The sequence below is a fragment of the Balearica regulorum genome, chromosome 2 (genome assembly GCF_011004875.1).
Source record: "Balearica regulorum gibbericeps isolate bBalReg1 chromosome 2, bBalReg1.pri, whole genome shotgun sequence".
NCBI lineage: Eukaryota > Metazoa > Chordata > Aves > Gruiformes > Gruidae > Balearica > Balearica regulorum.
This window is the reverse complement of record NC_046185.1, coordinates 134,832,676-134,847,587: the sequence shown is the minus strand read 5'-3', so window position 1 is coordinate 134,847,587 and position 14,912 is coordinate 134,832,676. Positions and strand designations below refer to the sequence as shown.

Here is a 14,912-nt window from a genome sequence, read left to right as displayed (position 1 = left end):
CAATGTGTACCAAGTCAAAACTCGAGACATTCAAGAGCAATCTTCTAGACAGTATCAGAGCAAACGTGGAAATTCCTTCTGCTTTGCTTTCCCTCACAAAATTGCATATTAAAACACCATGCTTAAATCAAATATGGGCTCTGAGGTTCATATATGGCTTGGGTTACCAAAAAACAGCCTTTACCTACCATTCACTGCTTCCTATGAGTCATGCAGCACTGTCAACTTCTGCAGAAGCCTGTGGCAATTGAGAGTGCTTACTGCATCGCAGCACAAGTTAACAAAGTTCAACACAAATTTACTTATGTTTTGCAGGATCCCAAAACTGCCAGGGCTCTTATGCTCTGTTTTCCTTAATTATTTTTCTTTATATACTTATGCTTTTACAAACCCAAAGGACCTGGTACAGTAGGTCCCTTTGATTAGCTATTCATGAGTGTTCACGAAGATTTTCTGCAGGTAGCCTAGCGTACTGGGCAGTGAGATATTGCAAGCACTAGAAATGGATTTGTAGTATACACTCATCTAACTAGATGGCAGCACTCTAACAGGCTAATTCTTGTTTTTAGCTTTCATCTTCAAGACTTTCTTTCAGCAAGGCCCTTAAGGCCACATATCACATGAGTGGTTTCACTGGTGGGATCACCTACTCAAGGAGTAAGTTAAACATGTAGCCAACTGCTTTACTAACATAAGGCCTAGTTACCTTCCTGACTGAGGACCTGCATTATATAGAAAAGAGAAAAAAGAGAGAAAGTAAAACGGAATGCGCTACTATTTATTGCTTTCTTCAGTAATAAACAGATATTGCTGAACAGTAAATTGTGTAGGTCTGCAAAAGGTGTAAATAGGAAAAGTGGTTAGTCTGAGGTACATGCAGCCCAATAGTTTCCTGGAAGACTTAAATTTTCCCCTTACAATTCTGCAATTTCAAAAACTGAAATATAACCTATTAGGTCTTGCAATATCCAGTGAGTGGGCAGAGAGGAAATAAGTCACTTCAAGTCAAATGGCTGGAATGTGAAATCAGCTGTCAAAATGTAAACTCTGATGATAAGACTTTGAGGAACCTCATTGGGAAACTGGTGCATAGATCTGGTATTTATCTTGATCTTCTTATGTAGCTAAAGACAGGATTATATTTGATGATGCAATCTGTCCTTTTCTTCACTGAATTCTGTAGCATTTGCTTGACATCAAACACGTCCTTAAATCTGCTCACTTTTCAAAATAAGGAAGGCTGCGGTGATTCACTTAATTGGTGCTCTGATTCCTTAGAAAAGTCATTCAGCTGAATATATGACTCGTGTCCCTAAAGGAGTGGTTATTGCATTATTCAAGAAATAATAGGCCACCATTAAGCTGCATTCTGGAATATACTACACTGAGGATGTGGAGTCAAAGCACCACAGGCAACTGCACTGGCTCTTTTACTGACTTCTGAATGCCCCCTCATGGACATCAGTATTTCTTAATATAATTTCTCAATATAATTTCCCACGGTTTCTGTCAGAAGGAGTGGGCAGATCGCTGGTCAGCTTTTGCCACATGCACTGCCTCATGCACCAAGCCTGAAGGGCAGCTTAGGAACAGCAACCTGCCACAGCCACTTAGGAAATCCTCCGCAGTAGCCGTGAACCTTCTTTTTTTCTCTTTTACTAAAACAATAGTCCCACAAGAGGGCTGCAGTCCCACTCTTTGTCTGATGAGGAGTTTCAGGATCAAAGTTAGTTGTCAGAGGTAGCTCAAATCTTGTTACCTTGCAATGTGTGTATCCTTAGCCACAGGCTTGTGCCAGGGGACCCTCCCTATTTTCTTAATCTAACAAGAAACCCCTATGAAAATGAACAGTCTATATCTATATGATCTTTGTTATCTATAGCAGGGAGCAAAATGTGGTTCCTAAATCACATGGTGTGGATTAACCCCTCTCATGCAGCTCAGGTCTATGGCCCTGGAGAGACGACTGGCCAAATGCTCAGAGAGCCATCATCTTTAGCTGGGCATGGGATGATGTCAGTCATATACACCGAGCCAACACCATGCTCGCTGCAGTTAATAGATTGATATATAGACTTAATCTATTACCTATATATATTGCTCATATGGCCCCTATATATAGCATTTTTAAAATATAACTTGTTAAAACCATAACAAGGTTTAACTGGGGTACTCAAAGCTGTGTCTGCACTACAAAATAAAATGTGCCTGGGACTGTTCTCCACCACCGCGGCCAACTAGCATGGAAAGATCCATGTTCATACTACCAGGAATGCTCCTTGGCCCATGCCAGTGACCAAACCATGTCTGGGGCTTGTTTGGGAGAGTGCTAGTTGCTGCTCAGCCAAAACGGTGTGAAGGACCACTTTAACATTTTAAAAGTACAGATGATTGCATTCCTCTGCCTGGGAATGTTTCCTGGCACTGCTTAATTTACTGCTGCAGACACAGCCAAAAGGCCTTGCTTCTCCAGACTGTATTTTGTCTCTCTAGCCATAGCTATTTGAGCTCTAGAGTTATTCAAACAACAGTTTAGAGGATTTCTGCTAAATTAAGAAACTAGTTCTAGCTCTCGGATTTTTTTTTAATCACATCACTCTTCCAAATAGATAGATTACTTCCCCCATTCGCTTCCCCAAGGCAAAGGAGAAACACGTTCAGACCATAGGCAGCCCTGGAGAGCGGGATTTGAGAGACCAGTCCCTGAGTGAGTCTGGGGGAAGAGAGTGGAGTAATTTCCCCCCATAGTGGACATTTTTATAGTCCTGGTATATGTATATATTGCAAAAATAAAATTCAGGTACAATATTTTTGCATTAGTTTAAAAGTTTTGTGTATGTTTACTGAAATACCTATGCTGTGTTTGTTAGAAGCTGACAGATATAGAACAGATAATTATGAAATGCAGCACCACCACAGGGCAGCTAAAAGATGCAAAGATTGGTATAAAAACATCCATTGCCTTTTTTTTTTTTTGCAATTTTCTCTTGGTAAAGAGCAATGCATAGCTGCTCTATCTTTGGGACAAAAAAAGGACTGAATTATGTTTTGGTAGTGGTGTCTGCTTTCTACTTGTTCTAGGGAGAGGAAGTATTTACGTAACTCCTTTGGGGCCATAATTTATGCACACATGACTGACATTAGGCTACACTGATCAGCATAGTTTCAGAAAAGAAAAGAAGAATGTAGACACGGTCCCACTTTGTCCCCCCACCTCTACTTCCTGTAGAGACTGTGGTCCAGCAACATTTTTCTTTTCAGCCTGGAATTTGATCTGAATTTTGGTAATTTTCTGGATTAGGGAGATATCTTACATCTCCTGCTGTCCACATCTCATGGACCGAAGGGGAGAGAAGGAAAGAATTTAAAGACTGAGAAACTTTTAGTCTGCCAGATCACACAGACTGAGATATGGGAAAAAAATTCCATAACACAGGAAAATTAGTCCATGAAGACACTTTAAGAGCAACAATTGAACATATTCAGGTTAAGCAGTGGAAGACCAAAATACATGAAGAGAATAAATGCATCTCTGTGCGGGTGCATGCGTGTCAGAGATATGCTTGCAATTCCCACATAATGGGGACAGAGCAAGCGATGTGAGTGTACTGACTGGCAAAAGATCCATGTTATCTGTGTGCATTTTTAAAAACAAAAGCAAATTTAACAACTTTAAGAAATCCAAGAGAAGTAGGGAAAAAATCTGAAGACCTTGTTTACAAACGAGATAGCCTAAGTGAATTTCAGAGACACCGTCTCTATACAAATAGCTGCAGTGAAGGCAATGGACACCTTACACTGAGAGACCGAAGTGAGAAATATTCCTTAAGCTATGTCAACAATTCCTGTTAGTTTAGCAGAGAGAAACAGGTGGTGTCATCTTTGTCTTCCTGAATCTCTGACTGTGCAAGAGCTTAGTCTGCTGAAATTCTAACCAAAATCTCCAGGTTGATAGAGGTTATCTGGGTGAAACTTTAATTGTCTATTTTGAACAGAAGACCAGACTAGATTAGACAGCCCTCTTTGACCTGAAATTCTGTGAAAGGTGAAAGCATTTTCTCGTTGTGGGAAGAATAACTTTCTAGTTCTAGATTGATTTTTCAAAGCACTCAGGTGCAGTATTCAGCTTTCCCGAGATGTATAATTGTCTCTGTTGATGAGGGAACTGCATATGTCAGAGAAGAAAGCCAACACAAGAATTGTCATGCACATTAGAAAAGGATAACTTGCTTTCTACTAAGGATGTAGTGGATGGATGGATGTAGTATTCAAATCCCCCTGAATGAAACAAACAGTATTCATAAGTTCTCCTACGCTATTTCTCCTTTTTCATTGGTTTTATGCCAGTTTTCTGCTTCCTACGACATTTTAGGCTTCTGATACTACCATGGCCAATGAAAATTAAGACAGACACTTTAAAATAAAAAAGATGTGGATAAAAGTATATGTGTAAAGTTATACAAATTCATATATTATGTAGTCTGATAACTCATGCCAGTGAGAGCCAGAAACTATTGCTTTGCATAACTGAAGTTACGTGATTCCAGATTCTGGCAACAGAGTTATGTGCTTTTGTAGATCTGCTAAATCCTGACATCATTGCGTAAGCGGAATTGTTCTTAGCAATTATTACAGGTAATTTTTAATATAAATTATTTTTTTCCTCTGTGTAGAGCCTTAGATAGTTGGAATTTTAATGTTATTGAAAATGGCTTGACAGGCAGAGGTGCTGCAAGGGTGGGATGAAAGGAACAGTAAATGAGGAGGTGGGAATGCAGAAAGAGCACAGACGTGCGCCCTGTTTACCCTTCCCTTTCCTCCTGCCATTTACTGTGTAAATGTGCTTGCCAAGGCTCAAGGTGAGAGCTGGAGAAGCTGTGGAGAAAGAGCAGCTCTGGGCTGTGCCTGCCCTGGCTGCTCAGCAGTTGCTGCACTCTGAGGACCTCACTGCCGGGAGCAGCCTTGAGTTGGGGGTACTGCTCGGTGCTGTTTGGTTTCTGCACCAAAACTGTCTCTGCCCTGGTAATATTGGGTAGCAGGTAGCTCCTTGGCAAAATATTTTGGGGAGGCCACCTGCAGACCCTACACTGTTAGTGCAAATCCCTATATTCCATAGGATATCTCAGAGCTCCCTGTTGTAAGAAAAACAGCTAGCTGTGGGTCTTTTTATAGTTAAAGTGATATGGCATTTAATAGCACTTTAAAAAGAGTCAGGCAATTAACTCTCTAAACATCTCTGAAAGAGTTTTTGTATAACTTGTAGAAAATATATGACCAGAGAGTGAGTATTTTACTCAAGGTTCTTTGATGTGACCTTCATAAAATACCTCTTTACTTTTCTCATACGTTTGTTTCAGCTGTCCTAAAAGCCAGCCTCCCTTCCCACTTTGCTGTAGAGCATTGAGTATATAGATTTTAAAGTAGCTTATTAGAAACATAGGCCTTAATGAGAATGGATGAATGAGTAAATGTTACCAGTCAACTCACTTGCGAAGAAAAACATTTTATCTGACCCAGAAGAACCATTACAGAGTTTACTGACTCCGTGAAGTAACATAATGTGCTGATTTTGATTGTGCAACTGTGTCTTAAAAGGATGTGAGAGCACCGCTACAAATTCTCATGTGAGACTGGGAGAGGCTTGAACAAATTAGAGATGAAAAAGGATTTATTAAGTCATTTAGTTCTTGGATCATTCCCTAAAATGTTTTTTCCGCTGTTGTGTCCAGTCAAGTTTTAAACACTGCAAGAAATAGGGCTTCCACCATTTCTCTGAGGGAAATGACTTCCCCTGAGGGATGACTTCCACAGTCATCTACATCTAACACTCAGGAAATTTTTCCTGATTAGTCAGAAAAAAATTGCCACTGCTTAACTCCATATAAATTGTGCATGGTTCTTCTGACACCCCCCCCCCCCCCCAGCAGCTCCTTTCTTCTGCAGTGCACATTCTCTTTAATATTTATAATACTGCTTTCTTCTCCTAGTGAAGAGGTTGGTGTCTTCTGATGTGCATGAGTAGGTGATGGATATAATGAGAATTATAACTTAACCTCCAAGAAAACTAGAATTGAGTAGTATTTCTGTAACAGGTTAATCAGTCTACTAAAAATAGGATGGTCTATTTAGATAACTTCTGTACCTGTTTCTCTATAAACCTTGACAGTCAGACAGATCCACAATCTAAGTTGTGGGTTTTGCCCCAGGTGTTCATAAGGACCGGCTCTGCAAAGAGAGTCCAAGACCTTAAAAATAAGCTGTTTTCTCTCTACGATAACCCATATCAACAGGAAAGATGATCTTGGGACCAGAACTTTGTTGACAGTGCTGTTTATTATGCTCAAACCTGAACAAAATCTGCTTCATGTTGCTGTGTATGCAAAGGCTGTGCAGCATTAGCAGAAGCAGAGAAGTAAATATTTTTATGATGAGCTGTAACTCCAAATACATACAAGGAACAGATCTGCTGAATAAGAAAGTGTCCGTTTTAATCTTTTATTCCTTCTTTCCTATATTCCTTCCTTCCTAAACTGATTAAATTTCAATGGATTTATAGAAAGACATGCCAGATTTTTTAACACTGATTTAAATGGGGAGAGTACAGGCTGAAGAAACAGTTAAAGAGACAAACTCAGCTTGCAAAAATGTAAGGAAGCAAGTGAGTCAGCATGTGTAACAGCAAAAATGATCCTGGAATATTGAACATACATTAAAAAAATAAAAAAAAATTTAGAAATATTTTATTAAAGCATTTAAACTTTAATTTTCTTCTTCTCCCTGGCTCTCCTCACTGTGATCATGTTCCTCCTAGCAGCATAAATCACAAGTACTAGTAGTAATGCAAAAAACATTATTCCTCACTCAGAACACATCTGCAGCTTACAGGTGTGAATAAGTTTTTGCTCTTTAAACTAGAATTTTTCCAGCCAGCTTTCTTACTTGAGAAATATTTCAACTTCTGGTTTGTATCTCTTAATATAATGTAGAAAAGAGACAGAATCTTTTATTTTTCTTGTATGTGAAACCCTGTATTAACTTAACTTTGCTAAGACTTAAGTGAAGCATTTGTGATAAACCACACATGCATTTCTTTTTCATATAGCATTACTTTAATAAACAAATCAGTGTCACATTCCTGCATGACGCAATTTCAACCCATTATTAATCATACTAAATGTTATTTCGGACCTTTACTTTTTTTTTTTTTTTTCTCCCTAAATATTGTCAGTGGAATATTGTAGGCCTCTGCTGTTTTCTTTCAGCGAATTCGAGGTCGAAAAGCCAGTCTGGAGGAAATACAGCTGGTTCACTCTGAACATCATTCACTGCTGTATGGCACCAGCCCCCTGAACAGACAGAAGCTGGACCCCAGGAAACTCCTAGGTCTGTACAGGCCTCTATTCTACTGAGAACAGCACATTCCAGCACTGTCATTAGTCATAGCTGGTGTCAGTTTAAAATACTTGGCAAGCAGTGTGACAAAAATTCACTTTTTCCAAATGCATTGCTATGTGGAAGGAGAATGTTACAATGGAAGCCAAATATAGATTAGCAAACTGCACAGGCTGGAAAACAGCAATAGAAGTTTCTCCTCATTTGCTTCAAAAATCACCAAAGTAATTTTACTGTAATTTGTTCTCCATCAGAGGTCAATGGCAATTTTGAACACAGTTGGTCTTCTATCTCCTTGTGTTCTTGGATTTGAAAATGGTAGTTTAAGATACATTTGCTTGTCAGAATTGCTTGTTTGCTGTTCTCGTTTGCTTTATTTAAATTATTTCAGCCACACTGAGTGCAGATACCACGCCTAAGTTTTGCTAATAAGTGAACTTTATTTTAATGCCTTCCCACTATGCAGGATATGATATCTTTCTGAATAACAGGAGGGGAAACCACGTTAAAATATTAAATAGACTCATGGATGTACAGAATAGCAGAAAACTGACAGGATTTTCACATCAAATATCCAACAGCCAATGCTCAGTGTATGCTTTTTAGAACAGAAAAGTAGGGTTAAATCGAGCTCTGCCACAAGTGTAGCATGAAGCAGATCTACTTGTCAGACCTGCTATAGAGAATGTGAAAGGAACACACAAAAAAGTAGTGCCTTTTGGAAATAATCTATGAGTGAAATCCTGCCCTTTATGTCCCAGCACACTGGATGCAACAGCCTAATTCTCAGCTATTTTTTTAACACTTACTCTAAGATGTGGAGCTTTTCCTAAATGTAATGAAACCCAACCTAAACAAAAACAATACTAGCCATCAAAAGAAATTGTTGCCACAGTTCTAGTAATACATAGCAATTATTTTGCTTTGGAATCTAATGCTGAGATTCTTCTGTAAGGCAGACTGTTCCTTCAGTGAGTCATTAAGAGTAGAAAAGAAAAATGTCTTGCTTACAATGTTATCCAAGTTTATATATCTTCTTAGCCAAGGCAACATCAAAACAAAAATACTTACAGTGTGATAGATTCTCAGGAGCTTGAATTTCCAGGGTAGGACATCCCCCTAAAAAAAAAAAAAATAAAAAATTTTAAAAAGTGTTTCCAAGAAAAAGTTCTAAATTCCTGCAAAATGAAAATTTGGAAACATTTTGATTTGAGTTCATCAACATTGTCAAAATGTTCCATTTTGATAGAGTCAAGCATTTCATTTAAATTTTGTTGGTTTTGGTTAATTTCATTTTGATTTTCACATTATTTAATATAACATACATCGATACAAAATATTGCTCCCATTTTGGATCTCAGAGGTTGGCCACCATATGGGATGCAGTGTGCAGTTGCAGCTACGAGGTGAAAAAATGAGTGGACCCAGGTATCCTCACTGAGTTTCTGCGTGTGCATAGAGAATGCAGAAAGCTTTGTTTACCCAGTCTCAGAAAACCATTTCTTTGCCTACAGTTCTTTACTTGACATTCTTTGCCTTTTTTATTTGACACTTAGTCCAAAACATTTACTGAGTTTATGTCAAGATCACACTCCTAGAATATATTCTGAGTGTCTCCTTGGCTTAATGCCCTTTTCTGTCTCTGCTTCTAGGATGTTTTCTTGCTGCATCTCACATGGCATTTTACCCAGACAATAGTCAATGGAACACCCTTCCCACATGCTTTTGCATGTGCTTGTTTTTTGGCTGGAAGGTCTAATCATTTATGCTTCCAGACTCTTGTATAAAGGAACATAATTGTCTCTTACATTTTTCTAAAATGCAGTGTACACTGTTCCGTCTTTCTTCGTCCTCAGTTCAGTGAGGTTGAACCTAACGAGTTCTGACATTAAAATTAACATCTTGGTATAGTATAGAAATTCAAGATGATGTGTAGCAAAGGAGAAAAATCTAAAGGAAATGTTTCTCATAAAAAATGTCATCAGTAACAACATTGTCTCATAAAACATTTCTATTTCAATGAAAGTGCATTTTTTTCCTATAGAAATTGTTTCATCAAATTATGGCTTTGCATCCTAATGAAAAGGACCCTAATGAAAAGGAGAACCTAACCATTTCTTTCCTTATACCTGTACTCACTCAAAAAAGAGAGGCATCGTTTGTTCTTGGCTTGTGCTCCAGAAAAGTTTCTTCCCTGACCTCATTCAGAAGAGTACATCTGCTTTGTCTGAAACTCCTTTTTTTTTTTTTTTTTTTTTTTTTTAACAAACAGCTTCTGTATCTTTCAAAGAGAAAAGAAACATGTGAAGGAATGAAATTTAAGTATGACCAGGGCTAGAAATGTGCTACGTGTCAATAAATGCTTATTTCAGTGTTCCTGTTCAGGAAAAAACCTCTCTGTTCTGGAAGATTGCAAAGCAAAATGACTGTAAACTACAGAAATCAGTGAGAATTATGCACACAGTTATCATTCACATATTCTTAATACTTTTGGAGTATAAACTGACTTGAACTCTTGAACTTTATTTTCCCTGCATCAGGGCCTACAAATGTAGCCGTTGCAAATGATCACTTCAACTTCTACACTATTGCGTAGTTTAAGCTCTTGACTGTATTTCAGTGTGGTGTGTTAAGCGATATGCTATGTCGCATTACATTGTCTTGACATGAAGGAAACTAACATGCAGACTATGTGTCACATCACATTATGGTTTCATGTGACAGAATACAACCTTTCAAACATCTTTGTATAAGCTCAAGTGCAGAACAGTTATCAAACAGGTCTTACAAATTTGTTTGCCTTTTCCCCTCTCCAACCATTACTAACAAAGTGTTTCTAAAAAGCAAGTTTCCAATGATTACAAGTTTGTAAAAGTGAGAAATATACTGTTGACACATCTCTGACAGTGGGGCAGTATTTAGACTACAACTAAAAGATGCATTCACAGAGCATCTGTGCAATTACAGTTTCAAGTTAGTGAAAAAATGACCACTTAGCAGAAATGGCTTCTTTCTTGAAGGATGATACTGAAAACAATGACGGATGATACCCAAACCATGCCTTTTCACAAGTGAGCTCACTTTTTAGTTTGTTTATTTTTTTGAAAGAGATTTTTTGTCCATCACTTTTCCTGCTCATCAAACTCTCAGTCCCCAGTCGTCGATCTCCTAAGCAGCTTCCTCAACTTCTGTAGGGACCCTGACCTCAGTCAATGGTGGGTGCCTAGCACCTAATTTGACTAATCAGCTTATACTACCTTTGTGTGTTGAAATTTTAGAATACAAATCTTGGATAATTATTCTAGCTCTATCAGTAAATCGTTGTGCTGAATCTTCTCTAAAAGATCTTTTTTCTCAAGTAATTTGCTGGTTACTGCAAACTCTGTCCTGATGCAAAGCCAAAAAAAGTATGATTATTTAAAATTTGTCTTCTATCTTACTTGAAGTATCCCAATATCTTTTTTATTATTATTCTATAGGAATCCTTGGGTGTGGAAGGGTGTTAGTGTAAAGTGACTGCTATTTACCAAGTTCTGCTGGGGCATCAACTCCAAACATCATGAGAATTTCTCACCTTGATTCCTTTTCAGGGTTTGCTTTTTGCTACTGATTTTCATTTATGGCAAAGAGTGTTGTGAGCTCTTTTCCTTTGTGAGGCTAGCTAAGTGATGGTCCCATTCTCCCTTAGTAGAACCTTTCCCCACTCTTCTTTTCATGAAGTCTCAACGTTTTCTTGTTCTGCAAAGCCCGTTATCTGCTATTTTTGACTACTGTGCAAATAGAAGTGAGTATCCTGGCAAGTTTCTTGATACGCTGAAAAGGCTTCGTGCTTGTTTCCCCCATTTCAGTACTATCTGTTGATTGATTTTAGTGTCTTTCCTGCCATCTGCTTTTCTATTTTTGCTTTGTGTTTGTTGTTTTTAATAGTGTTTACCACGCACAATGTGCCCAGCTGCAGGGAGATAAATGAGAATTCATCTGTTCTCTCTTATGTCCCCACTCTGCAATGGAATTTAAGAAAAAAGGTCTAGTCATTCAATATTCTAAAAAAGCCTTCTTTTATCTCAGATTACAGCTTATGTTTCCATTAATGTCTCCTGGCACTTTAACGGCACTAATTTTTTAGTTATATCTGCACAAAACTTTTTGATCTTCCTCACAGTAAAAAGTGAAAAATTTCTGTTTGCATTGGCCCTTGGATCTGCTTAGCAAGAGATTTGCAAACTCCTCCTGTACCCTTACTCTGACAATCTCCTGCAGCCAACATTTCCTTGCATGTCTGGGGCCATTAGGACTCACAGTATGAGAATACTCTGCAGAGCTGCTGCACCTGCATTTCCCCTGGTAGCTCCACAGGAGGTTTTGTTTGGCTTCTCTCGCACACTGTGCAAACTGATCAAAGGCCTCTAGTTGGTTAAAAATGCATCTTGGATTTTACTCGAAGTGTAAAGCACTTTCTTCTTCTCAGACCTTGCAGTCTGGTCTCTTGACTTCAAAGATGATGGCTTATAATTTTCTTTATGCATTTCATTGGCACCTGCTAAACATGAGTAACAGCAGCGTTCGCCCCTTCCATAACAATGGGTGGCTCCTCTAGGTAACTTGAGTGATTCACTATCTAATGTTTCCTCCAGATGGCAAAGTTACAAAGCCAGTTCTGTGATACGGCAGAGGAAAAGCCTATGTTCTCTTCCACAGCTGCCTTAGGATCAGATTACATACTGGGATAGGAACCGCATCAAGTCCTGAGATCCTTACCCTTCATATTGTCCTTATCAAGACAAACAGTGAGCATAGTGGTACAAAAAAAGAAAACATGAATGAATAAAAAGTGAGTATAAATATTAAGATAAACCCTATCGCATTGTCTAATGTATAGAGCAGAGTAAGCTGGAAATTAGATTCTAAAGCCTATTAAGTTTTTGTTTACTTTAGTAGAATTTATTTACAGAGTAACAGTGAAAAATAAAATAGTATTTCATTTTATGTTTTAAAAATATTAACATATTAATTAATGGTATGTAAATGAAGAAAACAGATTTTTGCATAGATAGGAAGAATAAGACTGTGATTTTCACAAGAGAAACTTTTTTGGAGTGTAAAGTTAAAAAATTAGTCATCAGTTTCATGTAAGCTTAATGAGGTTCCCTCTGTTGTCAGTGAAAAGAAACAGACACTTCTCAAGTATAATTCATCCCATCAGTCACCTAGGCTGGTAGAGGTGCCTACCTCACTCCACTGGCTGTGGAAGAAGCTGAGATGACTACCTTAGACAAGCTGCTTATCAGCTACGGATATTGGCATGACTAGTCACCCTAGTTCAGAGTGACTTTCTGTGACGATTCGATCATTATATTCCTTTGAAACTGCTGCTTACCAATCTTATGGTTTGTCACTGTTGCAAAAGAATACCTTAAACGTCCCATGGCTGATTTGTTTTCTAAGTACTATTCATGTTTTTTAATCTACTATATGGCATTTTCATTGTGTGCTACCGAAATGTTAATTACCGTAAAGAGTGATTATCGTTCCGGTATTTAAATGTCTTTTTTTATAAATGATGCTTATTGTTTCTTTTTTTTTCTTTAATATATAGGAAACGTGTCTCAAAAACTCTTTTCCTTGTTGCCTTGTGGGGGACTTGGGGTAAGTAGATGTTTGTTTTTTCGCAAGAGGGACAGCACGCAACATATGTATTCATTCATGAGTTCTTTAGCACTATTGCATTATCAGTTCGAAGTCTTCAAAAGCTGATTAAAAATGTAGAGGAAACCTGAGCCATTATCATACTGGGTTTTCACAGACACAGAAATCAGTACATTACAATAAGCATATGGAACAGTTCGAAACATACTTTGTGGCAATGTGTACATTTCTTCATTGTCCCACTTTGGGTTTTTCACATGAGGTCTGATTTGAGGAAAGTAACATGGGTGCAATTTTTACAGCAGAATGAGCTGTGCGGAAGCTGCTTTGTGTACTGTTGAAAAGTAAATATAGCTTCACACTTCTCAGAAAGGACAAAAAATTACCAAACCTACCATTTAGCATGAGAAGTGCTCATTAGCTGCTAGCTAATAACTTGGGTGGTGTTAAACTAATAAATTTTAGTATTTTTATGTCCTGTTTTGAAACGGATTCATTCTGAAAAAAAGTTTGCGAGTATTAGGACACAGACAAAAATCCGCAGACAAAAATCTGTTGCAACACTAGGTAAAAGAATTGATCTAAATTATTGAAAAATGTAGAATGGAGAATTTCTGCTCATGTTGGTATCATGCTCCTATTAAATTCTAGTGAAGATAATAACAGGGAGAAATAATTTTTCACATCCAGGGGCTTTTCACACAAAACTATTCTACACTTTTTGGTCCAGCTGGGTCCATTATTTACTGATGTCAGCAATATCAAAGTGGAACGATGATATTACTAGATATTGATGGCCTGCCTGGATGATGTATGTGTATGTTAGTTCATTTCACTGTTTCTGAGTATGCAAGAATAAAGCCACAATCTCTGGAGGTCAACTTCCAATGCAACCTTCTAAAGTTTTATTTACTTTTACCCTTCACAAAGGATAAATTCCATACCATACTAGTCTTGTTTATAGTGGGAATTTTATTATGAGATACCTGACAGAAAAAATACTTATTTTGTAAGGTTTTAACATAGGAAAAAGAAAAATTCCATGTTAGCTTTCAGTATTTAGTAATTTTTTGAGGATTTCTGAACTATGAGTTAAGGAACAAAGAATCAGGAAGTGGTAAGCATTCCAGTTCCTACACTGTGGACTTAGCTTGCTGAGGATTCTGCCTCAAATTTGGAACTTGCTGACTAGAAACTTGCTAATTTTGAAAGTTAGGGGTCATTTACGTATGTGGATCAGTTAACATTACACACTGACACATAGACATGCATGTCCACATGCACCTTTATGCACTACAGTGTGCACATATACACACATGCATATATGCACACATTTCTGTTTAAAAAAAGGTAATTTTTCACACTGTTGTTGCAGAGTTTAGAGAAAATTGAACATGATATGAATAAAGTTGAGAAAGAATGTTGTTAAGGCTTCTGAGTAAAGAGAAGCCGGTGTAAAATTTCTTGACAAATCTTTTTGAAGGCTTTGGAAAACAAATAGGACTGTGGTATACTTTGAAAATTAAAGTATAAAATTTTTCTATGAAACAAGTTATTATGGTATTAAAAATAGTGAATAGAGATGTGCTTTGAAATCCTGCTGATGAAAGTATGTTGTCCATTCTAAAACTAACGGAAATCAGAAATGCTCAGTACAACTTCATTTTTTAAGCACTTAAATTTATCTACATTTTTTGGTGTCCATTTGCTTTATTTCTTATTTAAAATCATGGCAATTGGATTAAAGAACATGTTGTAGAAATGGATCTTTTATTTATTTTTTTTCTAGTTGGTTTGCCTTTCTACATATTATTGTCAGGCTTGCTATGGGTCTCTTTTAAAGGAATGGGTTATGACCTTTTTCAAGGTAAATA

At 37.6% G+C, this 14,912-nt stretch overlaps 1 protein-coding gene across 4 annotated transcripts in view; it reads left to right on the top strand.

Annotated features, from left to right (window-relative positions):
• Window positions 1–14,912, top strand: part of HDAC9 (histone deacetylase 9) — a 484,789-nt gene that overhangs the window by 343,153 nt on the left and 126,724 nt on the right. For all 4 annotated transcript variants that reach the window (XM_075746058.1, XM_075746055.1, XM_075746057.1 and 1 more), the window contains 2 exons: window positions 7,263–7,383; window positions 12,989–13,038. In XM_075746058.1, coding sequence (XP_075602173.1) covers window positions 7,263–7,383; window positions 12,989–13,038 — 171 coding nt within the window. The remainder of the gene's footprint in view (window positions 1–7,262; window positions 7,384–12,988; window positions 13,039–14,912) is intronic.